The following is a 13046-nucleotide window of genomic DNA, read 5'->3' on the forward strand; positions in this document are numbered from 1 at the left end:
GAAAAGGGCGATATAAGAATCAGCTTTAGCTTTAGTGCTAGTGGAATGCGCCGGAAAAACACAACGCCACTTTTTTTGATGCAGTGAGGAAACGGACCAATCACATTTAAGATAACGTGGTTAACATTCAGACGTCACAAAAGTGTTTCCAAAGCTGCCAGTGTCATATTTAAACTGCGCTCATGTATTCACGGCATTAACTCGTGCACATATTTGGGCGCCCCCCCCTTAAGTCACATGAAGATGACCTTTATTTGACCTGACAGAAAGTAACAACGTGGAGACAACTGCTGGGATCTTTCTGTTTCTGTTTTTGTATCCTTGTTTGTCCTCTAACTCGGTCATCAGGTTTAAGGCTCTTAAAAGGACTTGGTTAGTTTTAGATGCTGAACTGATCACTAAGTTTGTTGGGGTCTGCTACACCTTATCCCGTACTCACCTGCGGCTTTGATAAAAAAAAAAAACTTCCTTCCTCTGAGACATCATTAAAGCGTGACTCAGACGGCATGTTCCTGCTGCACAAATAGTGTGTCTGCATTAACGGGCCCACAGCTCGTCACACGTCTGTTTATCACCGCATGAATCCATCTCCATTGTTTTAATTTCATTAAAGGCCCGATGCACTTTATTACCTTTTTAGTGTCTGCAGTATTTATGAGTGAGAAACACTCTGTGATGGCACTAATGCCAGCTGAGGAGCGGCTGGAGGTGGTGGTGGGGGGTTATACCAGGGAGCCCCCTCCCAAATGAATGTATAATCAGGCTTTGATTCCCAGGCCTGCGTCAGGCAGCTTGGGCACCATCTATTACCGCGGTGCCATTTCCTAAGTGTTTGCTCCCCAGCCCGACCCTGCCACTTTATCTGTTGGTTTTATTTTCAGAGTGCATGCTGTCCATATGTTACCCTAATAGTTGCAATAATTCTTGTGCAACAGGGCTCGTGTTTTATTAGTCCTGAGCAGGAAGAGAGCGGCGAGAATGCATTTTAATAAAAAGCCCTGTAGCAGCACACTAATGGGCTGACACAGGGGTATTTGCATAGAGATGAATTACGGCGGGCCGCCTTGACGTGACTTTTAAAATATGATTGAGGAGGTTATTATTGCTGCACTATGATACGTGTTAACAGGTTATTTTAGCGTGGCTAGTGCTAATAAAATTCCCAACAAAAGACTCGGGTGATGAGGGCAGGCTTTTTCATTGCCAGAGTCTACTGAAGGTGCTCATTTTGTCATTACTTAGCCCAGTCAACCCCCCCCCGGTCCCACAGAGGGGAAATAACAGGCGGCGTTTCATCGCCGTCCATCCTTCAGGAAGGCCATGACCGACCACAGCCTCATAATTAATCACAATAGTTTGTCTCCATTTTATTCAGAAACAGTGAAAGGTTCAGTCTGCTTCAGGTCAGTATCAGATCCTCCACAGCACCCCCCCCCCCCCCCCCCCCCCCCCCCCCATAAGATGAGGTTTCTCTGATTGGACGAATGAATGTAAATGTAAACAGTGAAGGTCACAGACGAGACTGGTGAAGGCTTAACAGCCAACACACCTGATCAGAGTGCAACAAACTCTGTCATATTTAAATTATTCACCGCTTATTAACTGTTTATATTCTGTTATGATGAAAACTATCATTAAGTTTATTTTATTCTGTAGTTGGAATCTTGATTATTTAACATGATTACTGATTAGCCAAAACAACATGTATTTAACCTAAAAAGTAACAGCATCTTTATGAGGGAGAATTTTAAATATCATTCAAATAAATATATAAAAACTATAATCTTGAAGTGAGTCTAGGTGCAGAGTAGTGCCTGTTTGTGTCTGATTCAAACACCGCTTCCTGCTGACAAGGCTCCACTGCAGGATGAGGGTTCAGGGTCAGGGTTAGGCCTAACCCAAAGACGGCTGAGGACTGTGAATCACAGAAGATCTGCACAGGTGACTGCCTGCTATCACTTCCATTGCTAGATTCTTAGCTCTCCAGGGCTTTCCTTCGCCTCATAGATCATGTTGAATTCAGGCTTTGTTTTTGGTCATCTTGGCAGGAAGTAAAATAAACTATGACTGACACTGGATTTGGGGGGAGCAGTAACAATGCAGTTCTGTAAAGGAAATTAAATACAAGCTTCACAGTAAAACTGAGTGCAAAAAGAACATTAATATTTTATGACATATCTTCACAATCTTTAGAAGCCAAAATCATAATCACTGAGCCCTTACCCATGCCTATTGTATTTATTTTCATAATTTTCTGCACTGATAAATAAGGACCAGCAGACAGAAACTGAAAGCTCAGAAACCTGAAAAGGTCAGCAGGCTAACAGATCAGGCTAACAGCTGGGAAGCAAACATAATGAAGTAAAATCAGAAAATATTTACCTGTGAAATATGGCAAGGTAGGAGTATGAGAAGAAAAAAACCCCCACTGAAATAACAAGAATAATAAAAAAGTGAGTATAAAACTATGTATCATCTGTAAATAGAAGCATTCACACAGTCTGAGACGAGGTCTGCTACTTTTCAGCTGAGGTAATCCAGACTGTACGCATTTGCCCTGGAAATGTTTGATTTCTGATCAAAGCCCAAAACATAATTTTTATTTAATAGCATAACAAATATATAAGACCTATAATAAAACATAATTTGCAAATTCGACACTAATTTTATTTTAATATTGTTATACGTTTAAATATCATATTCAGCTGTGAGAGCAGCGTAGTTCCACTCTATCAGCAGGTAACACAAAAGCAGTTATGAGGTGAAGAAGGTGGATACCATTCCCTGGATTATAACACCTGGCTGGTAGGAATACATTAATGTGATGGGATGGACAAACACATGTTTTAATCTTTAAATATTTTTTGAATATTTATTTAAATCTTTATTTTAAAATCTGATTGCTTCTTTTGCATTAAGAGAGAAACTTTCATATTACAACAAATAATTTGACTTTTACAGTAAAAGCAGTGTAAAAACTGTAATTTTAAAAAACATGTTATGTCATTGAAAACAATAACAGTTGAATTCTGTCTCCATGATAACCTTCTTTAGTTTTGAACTCATTTCCAGTTTGTTTGCAGGTGAGGACACCTGTTCATGCAGAGGAGCTTCTACAGGAGCTGAAGCTCCATTAAAGAGGTTATCAGTGAGCGAGGTCAGCGGCCCGGGCTGATAACAGATCATCTCCTCCATCACAGGTGCTCCTGCTGGAGGAGCACCTGCTTTAACACCTCCTCCTCCTCTTCACACAGGATTGGTTAATGATTTCAGAGGCTGTCATTAAGCTGCTGTAGCACACACACCAGTTAGCAGTGAGAGTATTTCCTCTCTGACGGCTCTCAGAGAGCAGAGGAACGCTGCAGGAATCACAGCTGCACAATGTTTCCACTCAACCATGAATGTGCTTAAAGGGGGACTGCTCAGAGCGCCACCATCGCCACCACAGCTCATAATGGAGGATCCCAGGGCGCTCCTTATCACACAGCTCCAGGCAGCATTCAGGGAGATAAGGCTGCCATGTGTGGGAGCTGCGGCCCCCGGGACACATGTCCTTGTGTGTAATCTCTTGTAGTACACAGTCAACTGAGAGCCCGTCAATGGGCTCTTTATAAAGGTCGGCATACGCATTAGTCACGCATACAGACACGGAAAGATCAGGTGGAAGTCAACAGGTGAGCTGCAACAGGTTTGAGTTGGTTTCTGCTCGCTGCTTCTCGTTTTACAGAGAAAATATGATCAGTGTCGCCTTCTGTCACCGGAACATCTGTTTTTGTTTGAGTAGCTAAATAAGGAATTTTAAAAAAAAAAAATAACGGGTACAAAAATTATTCTTTGAAGCAGGGAGGGGATGAAAATCCAGGCGTGCAGGAGAAACCCTGAAGCAAATGTTCCACAGTCCTGGATATCCAAAGCTGGAAACACGAGGAGCAACATGAACAGTCTGTTCTAAGTGTTTCTCTGGCCTTCAACTCAACGTGAGAACAAACTGGAGGTCATGTGATGTACACACAGCAGTATGGCAGATGATTGGCTGTAAGAGTCACATGGTAATTTAATTCTGACGGAAAATGTTTCTGTTTTTTATGAACTTCTAACAGGCGTGACTCTAAAGGCTATAACCAGCATCTGGTTGGAAAGTTTATCACAGCCAGGCGTTGCAGAATCCGGCATAATCTTCAGATTTTCAACTTTCTGCCTGTCCCTAAACTAACCACATGCTGCAGGATCCTTCATGAGAACACAAACTCTCAGCACAGTGATTTTGACCCCACTCTGACATTTGCCCTTTAGCCTGCATCACTTTGATGTCATTCAAACACTTTTATGTCACACTGCAATTTCAAAATTCCAATATTGCGGTATTTTAAAAACAATAACACTGGACACATAAGACATTAATAAATAAAACAAATCAGCCCATTGGCACTGGAGCCAATTATTCCATTTATTATTTTACTAATCATGTTAGGGCATCTTTCTATTGTTATATGTTTTATTACAGATATGTTAAAGGTGTTTAAGTGAAACCTGATGCAACTATCAGAGATTACTGTGGGTAAAAAAACAGAATGGGGCATTGTGGTGTTCCACAGGGCGCTAGATCCTCTACTTTTCATTTACTTTTAAATTATATTCTTGTTTTTCAAAGCACAAAATATTTCCTCCTTCATAACGCCTGTACAGAGGAGAATGATTTTATAGCTCAGCTTTTAAAATTGTTTTAAGGCTTAAAGTTTGCATAATTAGAGATGTGGCCTCTGATTGACAGGGGACTCTAGCTGCTAACTGTTTACTGGCTTCATTTGGAGCCTTTTGGAGCATTTTTAATTACATCATGTGGCCAATAATTTGGCTGCTGTGAGGTTACTGTACTAACAGACTGTCCAAGAAGATGGAGCTCCAGGGTTGCTGAGTGAATTCAAAGATTTTAATTGGATATTGTTCCACAGCTGGAGTCCAGAGACGCCTTCAAACATCACTGTTATCTCACCGCTGCTAATGAGTCAGAACACTCAGTGAGGTCAGAATCTCTCAGAAATGTCCTCCAAGCTTTTATTAGGGGACCTCAGGGTAATCTTTTACTGTCTCAGAGTAAAGGTTCATATTTGCATGGATTCCACTAGATTCAAAGATTAATCTCAGAAGGCAGGCTGTGTTTTCATAAATACAGACAGAAATTAGATTAAATATTTATTTTACTGTTCGGTTTTGAGGCAGATTTGTCCAACTGAGTTTCATGTACATAATTTAATGAGAAATGCACGAACCAAAGAGCTGTCTCACGTCAGTTTGAGACGCTCAACCTTTACTGTTTGAAGCAAACAACTGCTGGCCTTGATGGTTATTCAATAAAACTAAATACACCCCAATGCTAAAGCAAAGCAAGGCTTAGAGGTGGCTTCACGGTCCTGAACTTCAGAGCTGTGCCCTACGTAAAAAAAACACAAAAAAAGCAAACCTGACCCGCCTGTTGTTTATGAGGGACCACCAACGAGAAGAAAGCTGAAAGAGCTTGTTTGAGGGCCTGTAGAGAGGCTCAGTTAGAGGTAAAGAAGGATTATTTTGAGCTGTGAATCATGCAAAGCTGCTCTGGAAGGCTCTAAGAAAAAACAAAGATGGAGCAGAAATATGAACAAAGATTTGATTTTGTTCATATTTAATGCATCAATAAATCACTGCATTTATCATCTCTGTTAGATTAGCACACTGAAGCCGGATGCTTCACCTGATCGCACGCACAGGTCACATGTCTGCCCATTGACTGCTGATTAATCGGCTCATTGTTGCAGCTCTCATGTGCCTGTTCGGGGTCCTGCCCCTTGTGTTGGGAACCTCAGCAATGCTCATCATCTCCTCTGTAACACACGTCGGAGCCTCCAATGATGGTCTTCCTCATTAACCAACCAATCAGCAGCCTTCAGACCTTGCCCTGCAGACACTGCTGTGCAGAAACGTCTGATATGTTTAATTCTCCAGGTTTTAAATATCATCAGCTGGATTTATTCATCTGTTAAATCTTCTCTAGCTAACCAAAACATAAATTAAAACAGTGAAACCTGGACCGTAAATCCAGACAATTATCAAAGTGAAAAATTTAGAAATCTGGAACTCAAACTAAAAATGTTTTTGCTTAAACTCTATTTTCATAAACTCAAAGATTCAATTTGTTGGATGTGATACGCTCCAAAAAGTTTATTTCTGTGCCTCCATTTTTTTCTGTGGCTTTATTTTGATTAAATTACATAGTAATTACTTTTAAAATAAAATGTATTTTTAAATGTTTATTTTTAAATTTTAATTACATTTGATTTTAATTTAATTTTAAAATACATCTTAATTTTAATTGTTTAAAAAAAATTATGTTAATTGTTTTAAGTTGCTGATGTAGCAGCTGCCGGATAGAAGTGAGTGCCTTGTTTCTCTGCGTTCCTGTTAGATTAAGTTTAAAGTGCTGGAACATGTGAGAGTGTAGATTTTAGATCTGCCTGTAAAAGTCATGTTTCAGAAGCTGATGTTGATGCGGCCAGCAAAGATCTGAAACAGCCAATAAAAAAGGAGAAAATCCTTCACATCCTGCAGGAAACCATGTAAGGAGTTAATGAATGAAACGATCACAGATCAGAGAAAAATCCAGAGCAGCTCAGTTACATATTACAGCAGTAATCTGACTATGTACACAGACAAGCTGTCTTTGAATATAGAACAAGTTTCAGCACAGAGGAGTGTTTTGTTTACATTTATTTCATGATTCCTGACGAGTCTCTTCCATCTCTGTCCAGATACAAAAACAAAGAAAATTATTTTATTTTATTTGTTATCAGTTTTAATATAAGATTTCTGGAGTTTTTTGAGGAAAGGGTGGCTTGCAGCGAGCTTCAGGAGGAAAGCTCGATGATGAAGGATGAAGATGAGGAACTGTGTTCGGGAAATCCAAACATCTGCTGAGGAAAACATGTTTGAGCCTCCGGCAGTTTCTTCATCCATGGAAATGTCTCAAAGCCTCGTCCTCTGTGACGCGAACCAGAAAAACCATTAAAACCATTAAAAGTGTCTCTGGCTGTGATGATGGAGGATGAAGGAGGAGGATGAGCCCCTGACAGAGGCTGGGGTCGATGTGAAGGTGTTAGGAGGCTGGCAGCTTCCCCGTCCATCAGGCTGCTGACTGATTTCTCCTCATGTGTCGTGTTTGTACAACAAAAAGTTAAAAGATGATCTTCTAACAGGGGAAAAAACTGCATGAAACATAAAATCATTCATCACTAAACAGCTGCAAACTAATCAATAAATCAATCAATCGGTTGGTTATTCCAGCTTTATTACAAATACTCAATTTTTTTACATTTCAATCTTTTATTTTCTCTTCTGTTTCGTCTCATTTGGTCCATTAAAAATTAAACATTTTTCTTCCTGTTGAGAAGCTTCACAGAGGTGCCAAACACGAGGGGCTGGACCCCTGTGGGGCCTCAGATGCTCAGCGAAGGCCTGAAGTGCCACAGGTCCGAGTCAGGGCTGAATGAAGCTCCTCTGGGGCCTGAAATGTGACTCTGGGCCCCTCTGAGCCTCGCAGTAGCCCGAGCAGAACCCCACAAATGGAGGGATGAGAGCCGTTCAGCTGACAGGAAATCAATCCGCAGCAGATTTAATAAATAAAAGATGAAGATGTTTTTGTTTTATTGGTTTAAAAATAAAAAGCAGGTGAAGACTAAATATTTTATGCTCTGTCAGTTTCATAAAATGCACAGAAAAAAGAACATTTGGAATTGTTCATTAAAAATAATAATTAATCATTTTTCTCTGCTGGAAAATTATAGATTAAAAAATGTAGTCCTTTTTTCTGTTATTCATCAGTTTCATTTTTGTAATTATTCATATCAATTATTAAAGTAATGCTTGGTGTGAAGGGTTCATGTAACCAAGCATTACTTTAATAATACTATCAAATAATAAAATCAGACGCTCCACATAAGTGAGCTGATGTTCAGAGAACATCTGGATCCTTCAGCCAGGATGAGCCCAGCTATGAGGAGGAGTCCGCGGGAGGAGCCCGGGATGAAGTCCTCCCCGGCCTCTCTAGCTTGTTTTAAAGGGAGAGAGAAAGTGGAGCTCTGAGAGATGCTTATAGCCACCGATTCCTCAAAACAAAGAAAAACGAGACAAACATCACTTCGGGACTTCTTCTTCGTTTGTCTGGCTTATTCATTTATACTCAGCTGAGCACAAACAGCTGGAGCTGCACGAGGTCACGGCTTGAGCTGGACTCTAAATTTATAGGCTACCTCAGAAAAATGTTTAAACCATTTCCATCAACGAGTCAATTAATGGATTAATTCACCTCATTAATTACTGAAAGTCACACATTTTAAAACGATCCTTTAAAACGATAAAAAAAAAATGTAAATAGAATAAAAGTGCATAAAAAAAAATTTGTATGTTCAGCCAGCCAGGAACACCGAAACAACAGCGCCGTGGACACAATGACAGCAGAAAGCATAATAATAATAATAATAATAATAATAATAATACATAAAATTATTATTATTAAAGATTTCAGCTTCAAGACCACTACGATGGATTCAGACATTTAAAATTTATAAACACGGAAGTTCAGATCTCGCTTTGGCTTTCACAAATTATAATTTTAACAATAAATGAATGCTGCTCTGTGATAAGCTGACGGCGGGGATTTAAAAAAAACAACCCGTTTCTTATGCTTTATTATTTTTGCCTCATTTTTGCCGCAGTTTTTCGTGTCTCGTCAGTTTTTCTCTGTTTCTGTTTGACACAGGAATTTATTATTCATCATAATTCGTCTGGATCAGCTGATCTCTGAGTCTGCCCTCAGATCTGCTGTGTGTTTCACGTTTCACATTTAATTCAAAAATAAAAATTCAGAAGCACAAAAAGGAAAAATGACATTTGTTTCTTTACCTTGAGGAGAGAAAAATAAAAATAATTATAAAATAAATAATAAGTTTTATAAATTTAGTCACGTGATAAAGAGTCATTAAAACGATTAAATTAATGTTTGGCATTAAAAATGAAAAACCAACTGAATATGGGGAAAAGAAATCAGCGATCAAGTGTCAGGAAGAATCCTCCGACTACTTTTAAATATTATTTTCATATTTTCAGCAGCAGTTTAAAACGGAGTTCATGTTGACTGAAATGTATCCCCATTTTCTGCGTTTTACGTGTAAAAATGTGCGAAAATATAATTTAGACTGAGAAGAAGAGAGCACAGAGCTGCGCATTAAAACATGCCGGAGACGAAAAAAACAAAACTAAACCAAAAAAACAGGATTTAAAGTCATTAACGTTCATATCCGCTCTTTAATTAATATCCTAAATGTATAGAATATTTTCAGAAAAACAAAAAACTCGACCCTGCGTTAGAATCACAGAATTAAAATTCATCAGCTGAGCGCTGATCAGGAAACAGAACTCGGATTTAATTTAGCGGTGGCGAGGGTGGTGTTACCGGGGAGCGCGGACTGGTCGGGACTGAAGCCGGGACAGAGCAGCGTGCAGCCGGGTGTGACTGCGCACAAACACCGACAGCCGAAGGAGAGAAAAAGCCCCCCAAAACTACAAAATCGTCCATGTTTTCTGCGTGATTTCAGCCGGGTTTAAACAGGAAATCCAGAATCCGCCTCAGATGAAGCCGAGCATCAGCGACACAAAGCAAACACCTGCAGTTCTTTTTTTTTATTCAATAAAAGTGCATTACATGAGCCTGCGGGGTACACAACTGCGCAGGCGCAACTCACAACCCAGGACATATAAATAAAATGTGTGCGAGCAGAAAAAAAAAAATAATAAAAAAAATTAAATGTTTGCGCCGTTTGTGTCTGTACACGTGCTGCGTTCATGGTCTCCTCCTGAGAGGCCTTCAAGGAGCCGCAGCGGGGTGGTGTTGGTGGTGTGAAAGGGGTGGGGATTAAACCCAAATGAAAAGTAGAAAAACATTAAATTTAAATATTCACATTTCTGTCCACTCACTCATATTTACAGTCCGCTCCGGCCCGCAGGTAAAAACCAGTCTGTCGTTCAGGTAAGCTCACGTGACTTCAGCTGAGTTCGGACTTCCGGCCCGGTTAGGAGCTGTCCGTGTCGGGCGCGTGCAGCAGCAGCGCGGAGCTCGCGGGCTTGTGTTTCTTGAGCAGCTGTGTGATTTTCTCGTCGTCGGAGTTCGGGTCCAGCGGCTTGTTGTACTCGTCGTCCTCGTCTTCGTTGTCCGAAGTGCCCTTGAGCCGCTCCGTCTCAGAGTCCTGCTTCTTCTTGGCGGAGGCCATCTCTGCCGCGTGCTTCTTCCGCCACTTCGTCCTCCGGTTCTGGAACCACACCTGCGGCGGCGGCACACACAGAAGCCCACTCACATTTCTGATGATTTAGCTTTTTTTATTTAAAGCTAAGACAGGAAACAGCCCCAGTTTTCACATTTAAATTCCTACAGAAACTACAGAAACCAATACAGGCGACTAAACGGCAGCTTATTAAATATGAGAAACAGTAAAACTTTATTTATAAAGGCAGATTTAAACTGTGACAGGTTAAGTCATCATTCTTTCTATAATTAATTTTCCTCTTTTGAACTCAGATTTAATTAAAAACACGAATTCTGACCCGATGCATGTAAAAGGTTAAAATTGTGAGCTAAAGCTCAAAAATAATAACTTACCTAAACCTAAAAATAAGATATAAGTTACAAGATAAATAACTTAAAACAACGTACATATGATTGTAAAAAATGTTTTTGCTTTAAATTAATTAAATAATTTTATTGTGAGACAGGCAAATTAAAACCTGGATTTTAGCTGAAAAACGTGGATTCAAGCCCGCTTTACAAAAAGTGCGAAAGGAAAAATCCCTGGTATAATTATTGAATTCTCTGCAATTTACCCACAAACACAGTGAAAGTCCTTTTTGTGGAAGCAGACGGGTAAGCAGCAACACATATTGGAATAGGTGTGTCGGTTACCTTGACCTGGCTCTCGGTCATGCCCAGGGAGTAGGCCAGCCGGGCTCTCTCGGGGCCCGCCAGATATTTCGTTTGTTCGAAAGTTTTTTCCAGGGCGAAGATCTGCTGCCCGGAGAACGTGGGCCGCGTGTGCTTCCGTTTGCCGTCCTTGTCCAATAAGACAGAGCTCTGATCTGAAACGAGAGGCCGACACAGACATTCAGTACACACAGCCCATAGCCTGCTTCTATTCTGTTCTATTATTTTATTGTACGTCATGTTTCTGGGATCTAACACTTGTTTTCCACTCACGGGGCGAGCACGCGAACCTAGCGTCCCTCCAGTGGGGGCTCTGCATCACCCCCGGCCAGAAGATGGGCGTCCTGCCTGGCAGGTCCGCCAGGGGCTTCGGGTACCGGGCCACGGCCACAGCGGCCGCAGAAGGGCTGAAGTAGAGCCCGGGGGGAGGCGGCGGACTTAGGCTGCTGAACCTGGGCAGACCCGTCAGGATCCCCGCGGAGGAGGAGGCGGAGGCCCCGGCGGAGGTGGCGCAGGGCCGGTTCAGGATGTCGTTAATTCCGTGCGGGGTGGCGGAGGAGCACTGCTGCGGGGAGCCGAGCCCGGAGGACGGGCCAGTGGAGCTCTTGATGCCCGGGGAGGCTGCGGCCATGCCGCCCGGGTTCGGGGAGGTGGTAGCCGGTGAGGTAGAGGAGGCGGGGCCACCGGAGGAGAGCGGGTAGGCCGGGTACAGCGGGGTCTTCATCTCGGTCATGCTATGCAGAGCAGCCAGGGGGGGCGTGCTGAGGAGGAAGGCGCTCTGACGGGACCCGTCCATCGGACCCGCCGCTAACATCCCCCCGGGGGGCGGGCCGGGCTCTGCGGGCAGGGGCGCGCACTAACGCCGCTCTGAGCCCATCCCGGGCCGCTCTGCGCTCTAATCCCACCACGGTCCTCTATGCAGACAGGCTGAGTCCAGCTCCGAGTCCCGGATAGGCACCAGGCGCACGCGCTGCTTCCGCCCGCGAGTTGCGTGAGATAATAACAGCTGATCATCCGCGCGAGACTATCAGCCCCAAGTTAGAGAGGAGGGAGAGCAGGGGCACGGGGAGGGGGGCTGGGGACGGGCAGGGGTGGTCTCTCCGGATTGGTTGACGTGGGGGTGACGTAGACGTTCCCGGTTCAGGAGGGCCTCGTGATTGGCTGAGCAGAAATGAGATGAGTGATGGGAAATAAAAAAAAATATGAAGAAAGAGAAAAACGAGAATTTAAAGGTCAGAGACAAAAGTATGATTTAAAAAATCAGAGGAGCAAAACCAGGCCGGTTATTAAAATAAAATGAGGTAAAAAGAAATGAAATAAAGTAAAATAAAATAAAGTAAAACAGTGGAAATTAAAATGCGTGAAAAAAAATTAAACACACTCTGCTTTTATGATTGAAATAATAAACAAGATTTCAGTCACGCTTTACTGTTTAATAAAATATAGTAAAATTTGTCTTAATAAATGAAAATATTTTTTAATTATTTTAAATCTAAACAGACAAACACTAGCCAGCAGGGGGCGCTGCAGTAGCAACGCTTACATTTCGGAAAAATCACAGAGAACATTAAATTCATTTTATAATAATTATCCACGTGACTCTGATTTCATGGAAAGGAAAAAGGAAAGTGCTGCTTGATGGTTTGATGCCACTTTGTAGAATAGAATGGAAGAATAGAAGAATCCTTTAATTGTCCCACAAGGGGAAATTTGGTTATAACAGCAACAACAAAAAAGAAGAAAAGAAATGCATATACAAACAAACAAACAAACAACAGTGCTTCCAGAACTGTTTTTTGGTTGATTCAAATTGATGCGTTAAACTTAATTCATACATTTTTAGGTTAATTATTGTATAATCTTTGAGTTTATTTATAATAACATTTACTAAATTAAATCTGTACAAACTGTTAAAATTAATTAGAGCGCTCTTACTTTGATATAAACTATTAAATGTGTCTGACTTCTCCTGAATTCTTAAAACAAACAGTTTAATATAACGCTTCATTGTTATGCTGACACTGCTTTTATGCAAGAAATAAAGCTG

The 13046-nt window shown here is 41.5% G+C and overlaps 1 protein-coding gene across 1 annotated transcript; it reads right to left on the reverse strand.

Annotated features, from left to right (window-relative positions):
* Positions 1-9416: 9416 nt before the first annotated feature.
* Positions 9417-12009, reverse strand: nkx6-1 (NK6 homeobox 1). Its single transcript, XM_006782168.3, has 3 exons — positions 11273-12009; positions 10982-11154; positions 9417-10346 (listed from the first exon to the last, which is right to left on the reverse strand). The coding sequence occupies exons 1-3, from the start codon at positions 11811-11813 to the stop codon at positions 10098-10100; spliced, it is 963 nt and encodes a 320-aa protein (XP_006782231.1). The 5' UTR covers positions 11814-12009; the 3' UTR covers positions 9417-10097.
* Between the last annotated feature and the right edge of the window lie 1037 nt (positions 12010-13046).

This window comes from Neolamprologus brichardi, chromosome 7 (genome assembly GCF_056152115.1).
Source record: "Neolamprologus brichardi isolate AB-2024 chromosome 7, ASM5615211v1, whole genome shotgun sequence".
Classification (NCBI taxonomy): Eukaryota; Metazoa; Chordata; class Actinopteri; order Cichliformes; family Cichlidae; genus Neolamprologus; species Neolamprologus brichardi.